At 40.8% G+C, this 17,434-nt stretch overlaps 2 protein-coding genes across 2 annotated transcripts; one reads left to right on the forward strand and one right to left on the reverse strand.

Annotated features, from left to right (window-relative positions):
* Window positions 1–7,236: 7,236 nt before the first annotated feature.
* Window positions 7,237–15,255, reverse strand: LOC128720676 (uncharacterized). The gene is made up of 5 exons (XM_053814360.1): window positions 15,078–15,255; window positions 14,927–14,980; window positions 12,997–14,457; window positions 12,522–12,890; window positions 7,237–11,719 (listed from the first exon to the last, which is right to left on the reverse strand). The coding sequence occupies exons 1-5, from the start codon at window positions 15,124–15,126 to the stop codon at window positions 10,104–10,106; spliced, it is 3,549 nt and encodes a 1,182-aa protein (XP_053670335.1). The 5' UTR covers window positions 15,127–15,255; the 3' UTR covers window positions 7,237–10,103.
* A 503-nt stretch (window positions 15,256–15,758) lies between these two features.
* On the forward strand, window positions 15,759–17,363 carry LOC128720677 (phenylalanine--tRNA ligase alpha subunit). Its single transcript, XM_053814361.1, has 2 exons — window positions 15,759–16,037; window positions 16,108–17,363. Exons 1-2 carry the CDS (start codon window positions 15,759–15,761, stop codon window positions 17,317–17,319), a joined length of 1,491 nt encoding a protein of 496 aa, XP_053670336.1. The 3' UTR covers window positions 17,320–17,363.
* The last annotated feature ends 71 nt before the right edge of the window (window positions 17,364–17,434 follow it).

Raw genomic sequence — 17,434 nt, forward strand, 5'->3', positions numbered from 1 at the left:
TCACCGACAGTGTACTTCCCAGCCATTTCGGAGGGAGCTGCGCACATGACTAATGCCGTTTTCTATATTATATGGTAGTTTCATTCAACTAACTAAACCATTCTCATTTAAATAAAAATTAAATAACAAGCGAATGCCCAACTTTTGCATCTGCCGCGATGTGGCACTGGGTTACGTTCACCGCCATATTCTCCGTAAGCAGTAGTTTGCTGCATGTTCGAATGGACGAAGAAGGGAGGCACATGTGCCCTACCCTGCTTAACGCGAAACATTGCACGCATCGTCGTTTAAGCAAATTTAAGGCAAAACCAAAAGAAAACAACAACCCCCAACTTGTGTAATCCAAACAAACTCAAATCAATATCCCATCACACGGTGCTGATACACAGGCAATCCAATAATCTATTAAATCTGTTTCATTGCGGTAAAAACGGATAACTGCGAGATCGTTGCACGTGCAGACGACCAACGATGCAGCAGAAAAAGGACGACGACGACGACAGTGACAAATGTTGACAACAACCGATCGAAAGAGGATCAGTGCTAAAAAGTTCTAATAACAATACATTCAAAAGGCACTTTCAGTAGTTACGTGTTGTTGCGGTGTTATTTTTTGTGTTTTGCTGAATGGTTTTTTCGCATTTAGTCCACATTTTGCTGCATCGTTCTGTTGTAACCCTATCAGGTCTAGTTATGCGGAATAGGACAAATATGAAACAATACCGAGACATTTGGCACGTGCGGAGAAATTTATCAAAAGGGATCAAATATGTCTGTCCATAGATAACGTTTGAAGGCAGGCTGACTTTCAATGCTTCAATATCCGGTGCACGGTTGCAGTTATCAGCGAATGAGACCGCGATCATGAATCAATAAGATTTTTCCCGATGTAAATGATCGGCCTAGCGGCGGCGGTCATACTCAAGAGTACACGAACCGAATTTAAATTATGAATATTATTTGCAAGTGGCCACACGAAAACTATTTGCATCAAATCAAGCGATTTAATCCACCCCAAAGGGGGTAGGTTGATTTCAAATCAAATACCCGAATAATGCACAGCCTCTACAACATGCCGTCGTCGAATGAAAATATCGCATCGCATAAATTTTGCAATGTATAAATTATCACTTCTTTACACGATGCAACCGCTTCTAATGTGTTGTTTTTAGTAAGGTTTAAGTAACAAACGCACGTTTTGCTCTAGTTATACATTCCCGTAGATTTTTTTTTGGCGAGCTGCAGGGCGATTATTACGTTTGAAAAAGTGTATACTTTGCACCAATAGTTTTGTTCATCACGCTCACTAGTTGGCTAAATTTAAGCGCAAAAAATGAGTTTTTTCGGTATATGACCGTTGCGTTTACCTGCGGCACTTGTGCCCACCACTCGCCTTTAATTGACTATCATATGTATTACCTCCCACCACACGCAGCCATCTGGTCAAGGATCGGCCCACATTTTTCACGTAATCACTCGCGCATACGGCGGATTATGTAACGTCTACTAGGGTTTTCCTTTTTTGCAAACATATCTACCCGTCCAGGATGCACCGTGCTGTGCTCGGGATGAGAAAATTGGGACACATCCTCGTACTCCATCACGGGACCACCTTTACATTTCGCCTCTCGATGGTGTAAGACGACTGAGGAGGTCATTTTGAATACCTGCTTTTTGGACAGCATACCTGTGCAGCCAATGTCATGTCTTTGAAAAACCTAACCTCCAGACTTTTGGTCACCCTGCGCATAGACGCTTGCTCGCTTGTGGTGCGTCTGCTGAGGTATCCAGTTATTAAACTATCGTACCGAAGGGTATATAATGCACACCATCCATAGCTTCTTCTTACTGTGATACTCGGTAAAGAATTATTATCATTGGCCTTTACACCCGGCCAGTCAGCTATTACCTCCAGTGGTAAATATATTACGGTAACTCGCAGCTACTGTCAGTAAATTCTATTATAGCTTTTGATTTTGAACGTTTTTTCTCCTCCAGCCTAACTCGTGCTTCAAATATCTCCATATAAAGTTAATGCGTATTAACCAATCGTTTCCACCAAATTGAATTACGGATCGTCTGTTTGGTAGCACATTTTGCCCGTAGAACTGGATAGGTAATGTTGCCATTTCATCATTTATCATCTTTAGCACTGTAAGCATTTACTTAATCTAGATATTTCCAACTTTCGGAAGTCAACACTATCGAAAACTACGGTTCAGTTTCAATCTATATCCTATAAAAAAACTAACGTCAGCTTGCTTACATAATATATGGAAGGCGTGTTTATCTTTCGTTCTGTCTTCTTCCCGTTTGGTTATAATGTCCAATCTCTCGATTTTCGGCTGTCTTCACTGGCTTCAGTATTAATTGTGTCTATCATAAGAGATATCCTATCATTGATTTCAGTATATAAAGAGTTAATTTGTTATACTTTCTTCTAAATATCACTACTGGTTTCGATAACTCATTCGTCAGGATGATTGAACGCTAATGGTTCGCTACACGATTTTTTATTCCTGTAATCTTCATTTAGCTGTTGTTTCAGTGACGTTATTCCTCATTCACGAATATAAATGGCTAATAAATTTTCGTTTCAAAATTTACTGTGGTGGTTTGGTAAAGGGTTTCATAATCAAATGAAATTTAAAAACAATACATTTTACTTGGATTTGTTGGAAAATCCGTAAAAAAGGATTTTGTCATTTGATTTACGTGCATCCAAATGAGACAACAAATACAAAATTCAAGTCACACATTGTACAAAAATTGAGTCTAGTTTGCAGTTGCATTTTTACTGTTTCTTATCCGCAGTGCGTTTGCATGTATTGTAGGATTCATCACCTAATAGAAGGATAGTTTTGAAAGATACATTTCAGATTGCTTCATGCTAACTTAAGTCGTTTAAACACGCAACAAATTAACTACGATCGTAAAAGATGAGATGAATATTAAATTTTGCGACATATTCAATGATAATCCTGTAGATTTGTAGTCGAATGACGCTTTAGATTAGTAACATTATCAACCCCTATGCATTTCAGTGCAGTGTTAAAGATAGGAGATAGTAGAGATAATAGTATTTGCGGTAGTAGTAGCAGAGAGTTTAGCATCAAATACAGATAACGATTGTTAAGGTAATACGTAATCGAAATTGATAGCTTTGGTAATATGTGTTTCTGTTTGCTTCCTAACTGTGTCGGTTTGAAACGCGTTTGCATGAATTTTGAATTTAATATATATGTATGTATATAAAGAATTTCTCATTCAACACACTACAAAAATGTGTGATATAGTATGAATTTGTTTTAAATTTATATATCTTTTTTACACTCATCTTCCTTGCCAGCATTCAACAATCTCATTTTTTGCCAATCACTGAAGGTGCCCATTTTCATCAATCGAGCGGTCATTGACATCTCCTATACGACAGAGCATTTTGGCACCACAGTTTGTTGCTTAAATAGTTAGCATTGTTTGTTTTATCATTTTGTAAATATACTTTATACGTTTAAGGCCAGTTATTGTTGTTCAATATAAATTCTTAATATAATGTGTTTGCTTATCCATCATTACCAATCTATGCTGCACTGCCTTAATTCTGTCTTTCTCTAAGGTAATAACAAGTGTTTGCTAATATTGCTTATAGAGAGCTATCTGTTTGCCGTTAAGTAACGAGTTGTGTCTGTGTAATTGTTTGTGAAGTTGTTAGTGGCCCTAGTATCAAACTATTGAGAACACGCTAGGTATAGTTTGGCTTTACGACTCTGTTCCTCCCCCGCATACCATTCAGATTTCTAGGTTGGTAACATAATGTATGCCAATATATTGGTATATGATTAAATCGTTAGTAAACTACCACCACCCGTCTTTCCTTCCATTCTATATACTATATCATTGCATACGTCTAATAGTTATTGTCCTAATGAAATCTTATCAAAAAAACTGAAGAAAACGTACAAAACAATCAACGTACAAATGTGTTTTGTTGTTGCTTACGATTATTATCTTTCCATTAGTCGTTGCATTTAGCTTAAATACTTAATACGATTTAGAATAATGGTAATAGTAAGAGAGCAGCTCCTTTTCTCATTTCTTCCTTTTCCTAAATCTTATTCGGCACGTCTCGATGTTTCAATTACATCTCTTGGTATCATATGATGTTTGTTGTTGTTGTTGTCTTTAAAGCCATATTTGTAAGAAACTTGAGTTTCTAAGATTCTCTAACAACTGTCGATGCACAGAACTTCCAACTATGTCACTTGTTTCTCGTATATCATTATCATTAGCCTTGCCCGTGTGCTCTACTTAGATGTTTTCGTTTTGTTGAACTTAACTTTTGATTTCGATTGAATTACGTCTTTTTTCGCAAAACAGTCGTACTTTAATCGCATTGTTTTTGAGAGTGCTGATTTTGTTGCACTTCCTGTGCTTGACTGCTACCATCTTTGAGATTGACCAAAGTTACTTCTTTGCCAATGATATATTGGTACTGAGCGTTGGTGAAGAAATCGCTCTTGATCATGGCCCCTGTCGTATCATTATTAGTGGTATTGATTCCGTGTGCAAATGATTCTTACAGGCGCCTTATCCAAACCGTGAAAGTTCATGGGAGTTCTTTTTCTTCGTTTCAGAGCAGTCTTCTCTCTTTCCAGTTCTGCACTGCATTCATTTACAGGAAATAAGGCCATTACTGTGACACCGATCGACGAAAGCACGAGTAGTTTGTTTCTTCTCAACCAATGTGTTAAATATGCCATCGCTACCACCGTACATTTAATGTTGTCACTTTTACCAAAGCAAAAAGTGCATTCAGGTAGCTGCTCGAACCGCCATCTAGAGGTCGTCCTGCGGCTCTATTTTGTCCTCTCGTGGAAGCAAGACCAAATACTGCCGGTCGATCTCATCCTGGCGTTCCATCATTTCTGCGCGCCAGGACGCTTCGGCGTGTTCAATACCGGCAGCAGCAGCGACTGCAGCCGCCGCCACGGACGGATCCGATCGCATCATGATATCCACCGCATGGCAATCGCTGTTGTTTGAGATACTAGAAAGATGAGGAGGTGGTGGACCTCCTGTTCCGCCTCCAACGGCCGCAATCGTTGCAGATTCATAATGCGACCGCTCGTTGTACAGCATGCCGCTAGTTATGGTGTGCGTGGTCGGTTGATACAGACGATCGTGCATCATCGAGGGTGAGTTAAGCGACTGCTCGTACGGTCGATTGTCAAGCAAGTAGGAGCTGGTGATGGTGCTTACTACAGGATAGTAGTGCCTTTCATCGCCTCTATACGACAACGGAACGACAGGATGTGGCGGTGCAGTGTTCGAAAGGCTGCCGCCTGGGGTGTTCGAGTCACTCACACCGATTGCTGACGACGATGAAACAAGACCGCTCGGCTCGTACATGCGCGTGTCACGCGGCATCATGCTTGTCGCGAACTCATACCGCTCATCACCTCTGGGGACCGGTATGTATTCCGATTGAAATGTGTTATCACTGGTAATCACGGTCGTAACAGCAGTGGCAGGTGCGACCGCCTGTATGGTGGCCGGTACCGGTAACGCCGGGGTGGGAGTTATCGATTGATAGTATCGCTCATCATCGAATGTGTCTAAATCACGTTGAGGAACGCCAACCGCCGAATAGAAATAATGTGGGTGGGGGGGGGGGGAAAGCACGAACGTCCGAATAACAAGTTAAGGTGCAACACACGTTCAAAACCCATTACGATTGCATTATGGATATCGATCAGAGTGAAGCGAAACATCGAAAACCATAAGGACCCCCACATGATCCCACCAGCGATTCGGACATCATTAGAAGAGGGAGAGCGACGACGAAGAGAATGTTGAAAAGTAATTGAAAAGACAAAACCAAGTCAATAAAATTTTGATTTTTGACAAACACACGTACTATGAATCTCTTGGAACATGAGTAAGTGAAGCGTGGAAATAACAAAGCTTCATGATGAGAAATCCATGTTCCAAATACGTTTTTCGAACATCGATTGAATCGTTGAAGGATCATGTGTTCTTGCTTCAATTTCAACTACTATCAAGTTACAAGGATTCACAATACGTTAGTTTGGTTATTTTATTCAACACCCCCGACCCATTTGTCGATACATATGGGTCGGTGTCTCGGTGGTATCCAATTCGTCCGCACACCATATCCGCATCTTAGAAGCTACATTTAGTAGCTATTCTACTTTTCATACTGTACAATCAATGAACACATTCGAAGCACATTGTGGAATCTTTCGTTTTTTGGTTGAGCATAGCGAAATAATATATTAAATATATTTAATAACAACATGTACCAACACTATTGAATCATTAATCAACTTACAACCTTCTTTACATATTTACCGAAACTGCTGGCAGCACCCTGAATCGGAAAACATCGTTAGTGTAATAATTATCGATAAGTTAAATCACCTAAAAATTTTAAGTAAAACAACATTTTTATGGCACATCATATGTAGATACATCTTGCAACCTAGCTTGCAATGATGGGCGCTAAAAGAAAGATCAAAGCATTTTAGTAGTAACATAATTCTTGTAAAAATTGAATAACTATTATTTGATAATATTTTAAATATGCGTAATATTCAATAAAAATAAGAGTCGCTTTTAAAATAAACAGCACAAAGCATGTTGAAAAAAATTATCAAATTTTGAGTTATGTGGTTTTATCGGAACATTCAAATCCAAAAAACGCACCCCATCTCAATATAGGCACATGACATACGTAATATACATGTTAATTATTGCGCTGACGCATCATCACGCATCCAGAACTAGCTCAAATGCAAGAATAATCGAACATTGTATAATGAATTGACTAGTGTGTCAATTTCGAGAATAACTATGTTAAAAAAGGCAGGTGGTAATGTATTTCGGCTGAATGGTTGATGCTAAAGCAATCTACTTCCAGTTCATGTTCGGCACTCTGATGTACATCTAGAGGGTATCTCATTTGTAGCATTACAAATATAACTCTGAAAAGGTTATTCTTCTACAACACAGGCGACTAAAATTGTATGACGATACAATCGAATAGTTTTACAAAAAAGAGCCAGTGACGATCAGAGAAAACATTGATTACCAAAACAGTATTGAATGCTTTTAAAAATGCCGAACATAAAGGGTGTCGGTACAACACAGAATAGTACTTGTTGAATGAATGTCTATTCCTTCATCCAGATTGAAATGATAAAATGCTTTCGGATGGATTACTGAACGTGCTCATAGCATGTTCAATTGTGTGCAGACCAGTCGATATGGTTTGATTATTCTAAAATATAGACAAACGGAAGCCGAAGGGTGTCTGGCACCGTTATATACATGTAATGTTGGTGGTTGTACTTACATAACTTAAGAATCATGAGCAAACATATCCGTGTGTCAAGCGCTCTGATCGATTCAATCATCTGTATTTTCCATTTTGCTCTCTTGATCATGTGGCCAGGAAATGTATGCGTCGTTTGAACAAGAAGCGTGTAAAGAAACGCCTGTCCATGAATAATGTTGATACGGCATCTCATACCTGATTGTGCGCTAATTTATAAACGTACAACGGTTATGATAATTTTGTTTTTTTTTAGTTGTTGCGAAGCTATATGAAAAAAGAAAATTGCGTAGTATATACAGAAGAAAAAGATTGTTTTTTGGTGGCTTGGTGACGAATGCTCCACAGGATTGATTTGAGATGATAAATTTCTCTATACAATTATGCACGCAGGAATTCTCCAGTCTTCTAGTCAGTCTTTCAATGAGTGGTAGACGATGGCGCTTGACCACGAGTATTATTTTAGGTGTCTCGTGCAGCAGGCTAAGATCGCTACGTGTTTGTAGTGCCTGTTAACACAACAGTCTTTGATATCATCCTCTTATACCTTCTGTTATTGCGCTGAACATGGACATCGACGCATTCGTAGACAATCCATTTGATTAGTAACGAAGAGCATCATGCCTGAATCGAACAGAACTTCCGTTGTGTCGATTGAATTCAGACAAACATCGCAATACTTTGCGATTATCTACGATGCACGACTCTTCGATTTTAATATTTACTGTAAAAAGGGAATAATAAGCATTACATCATTCTCCCAAATTATTTATACTTTGTCTCCATGGAAAATGCAAAAAGACAACCAGTAATCCCAGGTACAAGTACTCATTGGCTTTTAAATTTTATTTAGCTTGGTATCCAATATGTTAAACTAGGATTCATCTTTTGCAATCAGCATCTTGTATTCCTTGCCGAAGGAGCACACAAAGTGCTTCGGATTCGTAGTATTTTTAATCATCGAATTACAAAACATCATCATGCTTGTTTGTTTCATATTTCGCTTTTTCTCGCGACGTAATTTAACCGTTGCACATTTTATAAGCTGGCAAAGTCGGTGCTCTCTCAGAAAAAACGTGTACCTGAGACAGCCGATAGTCATACGCTCTTGGATGGACTGACTGACTGACTGACTGTTGTACATTTTTTTTCGAAACTTGTCGAAATTAGTCCGATATGCAACCCCCTATTTTCAAATCTCGCACACGACTGAAGCGCGATGGATTTGCTGACGTCGATACTTACAGCTAAAATGCTCCGCAATCTGAACGACCCTAAAAGTTGTTACTATATGCGAACACTACTCAGTAATTAGTACAACATGCTATATCGTCGCTTAGCTCAAGTAGATCAGATAATATGTTCATAGATGAGCTTGGACTAAAACTATTAAACATGGGAAATTTTAATTCGATTTAATGTTTGCCTACTAGCTAGTTACAGTTTAGTAAACACTCTTCTAGGGTCACAATCATAGTACGTACGAAAAGAAATACCTTGTTTGTTTCTCGTTTACAAGCCAAATCTAAAATCAATAAACAAAAAGACATCTCATACGATTGCTCTCTCAAGATGTTCAATCTGCATCTTCACTGTTTTGTTATTGATATGCTACATGTAAGATCTGCTATTACATTTCAGAAACCTTACATGTAGAACAACAAACTAACAGGACTTGAGTTCCGTTAACTTTGAAAAATTAAGGAAATAATTTCGTAAATCAAAATAAAACCACAGCTCTTTTATTTGCTGATACATTCAAAAACCATATTAATAACTTTATGGGGTTTGGTTCAAAATCGTGTTATTAAAAGCACAGTTGGCATTTACAGAAATCGTAAACAAAATACCATGTCTGTATCATAGACGCATTCTGTTGCCAAACTCGCTTACTTTGCAACTACGCAATGCTCATATCACCTAGAAGAGGAATTGGAACATAATTCAGGGTGTAGATTTAACAACTAATTATTGGTGCATTTAATCTGCGCTTGCACACAACGCCTTGTTTTTAATTTGTTTCCCTTCATGTACATACATTTTTAGCAAATGTAAGTGTTATCGACGCATTAATGTGTCTATACTCTAATATAATTGAATTGTATGGTATGCATGCTTACACTATGTCAATAAACTCAGATACTTTTATGCCTTGCCTCTACGTTTATAAACCGATCTTTCGGTAGTTATATTAAAATTTGTTATTCTGACAGCACTTACAGAACAATCTAATCTTCCAACAACACAGAGCAAACATGGAAGAATACTAAGGAAAGGAATCATTCAAACTGTCAGCTGTAAAATAAATAAAATGTTGCAAATGTCAATAAAACTGTTTCACCAAGAGCAATCGGGTGAAGAAATATAAAATGAGGCATGTGTATCTGAATCGGCACCATACATTATCTTAAATATATGAGTAGATTGCGACAGAGATCTACATTTTTCATTATTCTACTGAGCAACCTTCCCCTGTGAATGAATGAGCGGCTATTACAGTAGGTGGGTGTGGTGGTGATTGGGATTTGATATGATCGAAATTTCAACTCCCGTTCATAAAGCGATAATTGCTCTCAAAGCCATTGTGCAAATACATTCGTCAAAAAAGCAAAAATGGATTAATGCATGTGCGCTCTGTTGAAATCTAGCGCATAAACTTTTGCCTCCTACGCAGCTCAACGGGAGAGACAAAAGTTAACCCATCTTTTTTGTTTCCTCCTTACAACAAACAGTAGTTATATAGAAGGTTTTAGAAGCGACGGCTAAATAGGCTTCCCGCCAAACGACCAATGCTATCCTGGTTGCTATTCGATCGTCCGCCACCGATGCCGCTGTTGTTGCTGTTGCCGCTCGTCCAGCTTCCCTTGTTATCGTTATTGCGGAAGTTGTTACTTCCCGAGTTGCTGGAGTTGCCTCCGCCGAAATTGTTGTACATGTTGTTGAAGCCACCAAGGTTTCCACTACCAGAACCACCTCCACCGAGGTTGAAAAGACCCTCAGGCTTCTGATTGCCTCCGCCGCCACCGCGGTTGTTGCCAAAATTGTTGCTATTATCATTAAAGTTGTTGCCACGGTTGTTGGTGTTACCACCACCGTAACCGCCACTACCGCCGACATTATCATCCCTGAACCGGTTGTTGGATGAGTTGTTGCCACGGTTGTTCAACCCAAAGGCATTATTTCCACTGCCGGAATTGCCACTGTTGCCACCGAACGGGCCGTCATTGTCGCTATTGAACCGATTGTTGTTGCCAAACGAGTTGCCACCAAAATTGGAGCTGCCGCCACCGAAGTTGTCATTGCGGCTGCTTCCATAGCTATCGTTGTTTCGGTTTCCGAAGCTGCTGCGGCCACCGCCGCTGCCGCTATTATTAGAAAAGTTGTTGTCGTTTCCAAAATTGTCGTTTCGACCACTACCGCCGAAATTGTCGTTCGAGTAGCTGTTATCATTGTTACGACCACCGCCAAAATTGTCATTCGAAAAATTGTTGCCACCACTCCCGAAGGAATTGTTGTTACCACCTCCCCCAACGTTTCCGCTGCCAAACGAATTATTATCGTTATAGCTGTTGTTGCGATTGTTTCTATTGTTGCCACCGCCCATACCACCGCCACCACCACCCATGTTGTTTGAGCGGTTCATATTCATATTGTTGCCACTACTACCGCCGCCCATTCCATTACCTCCTCCTCCTCCCATTCCTTGATTGTTACCCCTTAGTCCTCCACTGTTCTTGTTCAAATTTCCCGCAGATGCAGCACCACCACTACCTTGAAGGGTGTTTTGTTGTTGCATATTATTGCCCCCGCTACGCTTGTTCATATTATTACTATTGTTTCGATTGTTCAAGTTGTTCATATTGTTGCGGTTGTTCATGTTACCAACGCTGTTGTTGCCACCTAGCGAACCGCTTAAGCCTCGTGGACCACCATTGTTATTATTCTGGTTTTGGTTGCCGAAATTATTATTACCAGCATTGTTGTTGCTGTTGCCGAGGCCACGATTGCCACCGGCGTTGTTGTTCTGATTGTTGCGGTTGCCACCGCGGAAGTTCGTATTCTGATTGCGATTATTCATGTTACGGCTACCGCCGGCGCCGAAGCCCCCATCACCACCACCGAAGGCGTTGTTGTTAACGCCGCCCTGGTTAGAAATTGGTGGATCGGCGTTATTGAAAGAACCGCCGCCTCCGCCGCCACGGTTGGGGCCCTGATTGCCACCAACATTGCCACCGCCGGCGGCCAGACTTTCGCCCACGTTCTTGCCAGACATGAACGCCAGGCGCAGAAGGTCCTGAATGGCTTGGTTGTTATTAAGATTATTGCCACCATTATTGGGATTGAAGGGCGGTGCATTGCCGAAACCTGTAAAGAATTGATTTTGGGGAAAAAGAGAGAAAAAGGTCATGAGAATCAATCTCCCTGAACGACAACGTGTGGAAGCGTCGCATGATTCCTGAGCGAGCGGGGAATGTCGCACTCGCATTCAGTGTTATGCGTCATTAAAACGGTGATCTAATCAAACTACAATCATCCAATCGAACTACGCTCAGTAATGGTTTGTCTTCAAACCCTGCGCTCCCGGCGTGCTTGTGAGTGAGAATATAAAACTCAAGTCTCGTGCAGTTTGGTTTACCTTTGCGGGAACCATGCGCGGGAATGTGGGTCGGTTAATATGCATCATCCGAATTCCCGCAATCCTGACTGTAGTCACTCTTTTCTCAAAACTCAGCTGCACATCACTAAACACAAGGCAAAAAGTCTCTTCAAGCAGAGTATGCCGAAAGGATAACTTGTAGTTATGTTTCTTATTATATAAAATACGAAAAGAGATAATCCAGGAGGAAAAGTTAATGATATTACATGATACAAAAGAGTAAAAATAATATTAGTGATAGCACCGTCTTTTTCTCTGCCAAAACAATATTTTGTCACATATGAAACTCACAAAATTGGCAATTGCTTGTCAATTATGATAGTGATCGGAGCGAATTTCAAATAGCATTGAAAAAAACAGATAAAAAATAATATGAAGGCAATAAAGAGGAAAATGAACGTGAAGGACGAAAATAAAATATTGCTTTCCATTTTATAAATAGGAAAATTAATAATACAAATATACAGGAAAGGCGAGAATGAGACAACCTAAACCGTTGTTGAAGCTTACCAGGAGGACCGCTCATGCGAGGTCGCTTGCCACCACCAAATCCTCCGGGACCTCCAACGACATTGCTGCCGCTCATAAGTGGACCGGCCCCGGTAGTTTTGTTCAACATCTTCGGGTTGCGTCTTAGCAATCGTACAACCGTACCCAGAATACGTGGGTCAGATTCGTTGTACAGCCGACGGCTGACATCTTTTGTGATCTTTGAAAAGACACAATTGATTGGCAGCTCCTCCTGCTTCATTTTCACGATCTTTTCAACATCGGCATTGTCGGCAAATTCGACGAATGCCAGTGAGCGACTCTTTTTGGTCAAGCGTACAACTTTACCTAGTGGGCGCAGCTTACGGAATATCGCGTCCTCTGAGAGGGCTGTGGAAACAATTAAATTAAAGAAAACAACAGTTATATATGCGAAGTTAGAAGCTGGAAGCGAAGAATACGTCCTCAAAGTAATCATTATCTAGGGAACACTTACATTCATTAATCTTGGATAGCTTGAGGGTTTTCTGTTGTCCAAAGTTAGAATCTCCACGTCCTGGAAGCACGTGAAGATGCTGGTTGTTGAGCATCTTCTTGTCTAGTTGTTTAATCGCATTCAACATATCATTGCGGCGCGTATAATAGACCATTGCTGTTTTCACTGGTTGCGGGGCACTCAATCGGTAGAGCAGATAGTGTTGAGGGGAGAAGATGAATTTCACCTCGCCTCCAAGAGAAGAACAGAACTCACGGATAACATGTGTCGGACAACTGAAGGGTATATTAGACACGTATACAGGATAGAATGCCTGTAACTTTTGTAGAATGTCTTTGTGCGACTTTTCTCTGTTGGCACCGCTCGTAGCACGCTGCTCGCGAGCTTTACCGTCAGCAGGTGCACGTTGTGTTGTCGTGGCCTTGCGCTTTACTCCAGCAACGCGCAACACTAAAGGACCATCATACCGCTTCACTGCGATGGTTTTCGTTGCCTCCTTGTTGGCTTCCGTTGGTGCAGGGAAGGTGGTACAAGCGAGCGACTTTTCTGCAGCTTCCTCGGTCTTGTAGCAAATGATGGCATTTTCCCCACAATTGCGTCGGTTTACGAAATCGATTTCACCGAACTGCTTGAAGTGATCGTAAACATCTTCTTCTGTGACGTTCCTTTCAAGCGGCGCCGCGTAGACAGACGTGTTGTAATTAGGCAGCAATGCCGAAGAAAGATGCAACGCGTGAATGCGCTTACCGTCAAATACTTTTCCGTTAAGTAATTCGGCCGCCTTAGCGGCTTGATCTTCAGTTTCAAAGAAAATGCGCGCGTAATAAATGGAAGACACCTGACTGACGTTATTGGCAATCGCTTCGGTGATGGTACCCGCTTCTGAGCAGGCCTTTTTAAGTTCTTCTGTGTTTTCTACCCATTTTTGGGGTACGTTCAACAGTTGAACCCTGTTACGATTACGGAAAAACAACTTGGCCGCACGCCACAGATCGACGTGTTGGTTTTGGTCGCGCCCATTCACGTCATATGCCTTCAAACCGGCCGCGGTCAACTTTTCCAATACCGCAGCCTTGTCTACGTCCTTGCCCAGATGCGCATAACCAAGCGGATGGAATATGAACACTTGAGTCACCTCACAGTGTTCTTTAACGCGATCGTACAACTGCTCCTCGGTCATATCATCGTCAACAACGATTACAATCACATCCTTCTTAGTGTACCGAATCGTAATGTACTCGAGATGTATACGAAGTCGACGACCGTTCAGCATTGTGCCATCTTTTTCGTCGGATGCCTTTTGAGCGGCAGCTTTGTCCTTGAACACCAGTAATGCCAAGGTGTTGCGCAGATAATGATAAATCTCAACACGCTCAACTTCATGCCCGTCGAAGTGATCGCGCAGCTGCTGCTCCGTGATATCCTTCGGCAAATTGCCTACATTAATAGTACGCTGATGCTCTAGAACGCGAAGATAATTAACTCCATTAAATGAAAGTCGAAAGCCCATGTAGTAAATACTTAATCTTCAATAGATGCAAGCCACTTGCCAAATGCCTTTACCTTGCTAATGTTAATTAATTAGTTCAATCAAATGAATAATGAACATAAAATTCTTAAAAGAATGAAAATAAATATTATGTAATAGATTTGAAAGGCAAATCGTAAAATAAATTATTTTACTCACAACAGAATTATGTCAAATTCATATAAAACTCATTAAAAATAAGTGCAATAACATCCGTCAATGAAAAAAAGCGGCGTCATGGACGCCATCTTGAATTCAAAACCTCAGCATTTCTGCTCTGTGCTGCGGAGCACTAGCGCTCCGCATCGGAGCACAAGGCTGCTCACATAGCCGCCATTGCTATTTTTTCTGCCAGGTAAATTGCATACTTTTCTGATTAAAATCACGAGCATAAATACTTACCATTGTCCTTTTGAACATCGCCTTCAGTTCCATCGTTATCTGCAGGTTTGGGTTCTGCATAGATAAAAGAAAAACATTAAAGCAAATATCATGAAATCCATTTTCAGCTCTAAAAGCAGACATCTTTGAAAAAGTTTAAGCAAAAATTTACCTTCAACTTCCGCAGTCGCTGTTGGTGCATTCTTCTCAGTATCAGTCATTTTCTAGTCACTGTAATTCACTTTCACTCACGCAAAACTGTTAAAGATTTTTGTCACAAAGTTAAGCTTCACTTGATATACGGTAAAAATTATGGACGATTCTTTGCACCGAGAGAAAAACTAGCACACACGATGTCCACGGCACGAAAGTTAAGAATGCCGTAAAAATGGCGTCGTTGCCGAATCAAAAAAGATCATGGTCGTCCACCATAAAGACCATTGCTTATTATAATTAACTATGACGTCATAGTAGTAACATTTCGTATATCAAAAGCTGAAAAAGCAATGCTTTTTACATTAACGGTGATTTATAGGTTCATGCCTAATTGTAATCAATTTTGTCAGTTTATAACGCTAGGTGTAATGGTTATTGTTATTCATTTTAATCAAAAATGTAGTACATTTTGATTGTATTCTGGTAAATGATTCATTATAGTATTGATTATCTAGTCTACACTCGATATTGTTGAGCATGGTAATCAAAGCAGATTCTTTACAAAGCTTGGTCATTCATGACGGATCATTTGTCGGATCAACTGTCGTACAAATTCCGACAACGAGTTAGATCTGTCGTGGCATGTTATTTACTTTTTTGTACCCTCTGCTCAATAGATCTGCCTCAACGATCAAAAATGCAGGATATTGCGGAACGCATTTTAAAACACATCGAAGAACATGGTGAAGTGGATACTCTAGATCTTGCTGCAGTGTTCGATGAAGATCATCAGAAAGTGATTGGGGGGGTCAAGAGTATTGAGGCCACTGGTGAGCTTATTCGATGCGTTCCGAGCACGCGTAAATCCTGGAAGCTTACCGCTGAGGGACGGGACTTTTTGGAGCATGGCAGTCACGAAGCGAACATATTTCAATCGGTGCCTAAGGATGGCATTGCACAAGCCGAGCTAATGAAGGTAGTTACAACAACATCGTGTGTCTTTACCACAGCTCGCTAACTAAGGTTATCTTCTATTCGCTTCACAGTGTGGGGGTAAGAACCCAAAAGCCGGCTTTAGCAAAGCCATGTCGAATGGCTGGATATATATCGATAAATCCGCTGGTACTCCGCTAGTTCGACGCAAAGTGGACACAATCAGTGATGATGTGTTAGCGCATGTAAAAGCCATTGCGGATGGTAAAGAATCGGCTGTTGCTGACGCGATGAAAAATGAGTACAAAAAACGGAAAATTCTCGAAGAATGTGTCACTAAGAGTTTCGTTCTCTCAAAAGGACCAGATTTTGCCACTACTTTGAAAAAATTGGAAACCGATCTGACGGTGGAGATGTTGGCCATTGGGCTGTGGAAGGATTTGAAATTTAAGGCATATAACTTCGATGCACTCGGTGCACCCCCTGGTCGAGGCCAGCTGCATCCGTTGATGAAGGTTCGCTCTGAATTTCGCCAAATTTTCCTCGAGATGGGATTTTCGGAAATGCCGACGAACAATTTCGTAGAATCAAGCTTCTGGAACTTTGACGCATTATACGTTCCACAGCAACACCCGGCGCGTGATCAACAGGATACATTTTTTGTTTCGCATCCCCAAGTAAGCGATAAGTTTCCCATAAGCCTGTTAAATGATGTTAAAGCATCACATGAAGCTGGGGTCGACGGTTCGATTGGTTACCGTTACAATTGGAGGCTGGATGAATGTCGAAAAAACGTTTTGCGAACTCACACTACTGGTGTTAGCGCCAGGATGCTGTATAAAGTGGCCAACCAGGCGGGGGGATTTACGCCGGTCAAATACTTCAGCATCGATAAAGTATTTCGCAACGAAACGCTAGACGCCACCCATCTGGCCGAATTTCATCAAGTGGAAGGCGTTGTGGCAGATTACGGACTAACTCTTGGGGACTTGATAGGCACCTTCAATGCGTTCTTCAATAAGCTCGGCATCACGGAGCTGGAATACAAACCAACATTTAACCCGTACACGGAGCCATCGATGGAAATATTCTGCTTCCATCCCGGTTTGCAGCGTTGGATTGAGGTCGGTAATTCCGGCGTATTTCGCCCGGAAATGCTCATTCCTCTTGGAGTACCGAAAGGCGTGAATGTTATTGCTTGGGGATTATCACTCGAACGACCAACAATGATTAAGTATGGAATCAACAATATTCGAGATCTGATCGGACCAAAGGTAGACCTAAAGATGGTCCAGGATGGTCCAATTTGTCGTATGAACTGTTAAAAACAATGAACGATAAGCTGGACGAATATTACAAGAATATACTTAAATTCGTTGGAAGTTATATAAGATTCAATTTTTGCGTCAATTTCTTCACAAATATTTGGGAGTAAAGAAT

Source organism: Anopheles nili, chromosome 2, assembly GCF_943737925.1.
Source record: "Anopheles nili chromosome 2, idAnoNiliSN_F5_01, whole genome shotgun sequence".
Classification (NCBI taxonomy): domain Eukaryota; kingdom Metazoa; phylum Arthropoda; class Insecta; order Diptera; family Culicidae; genus Anopheles; species Anopheles nili.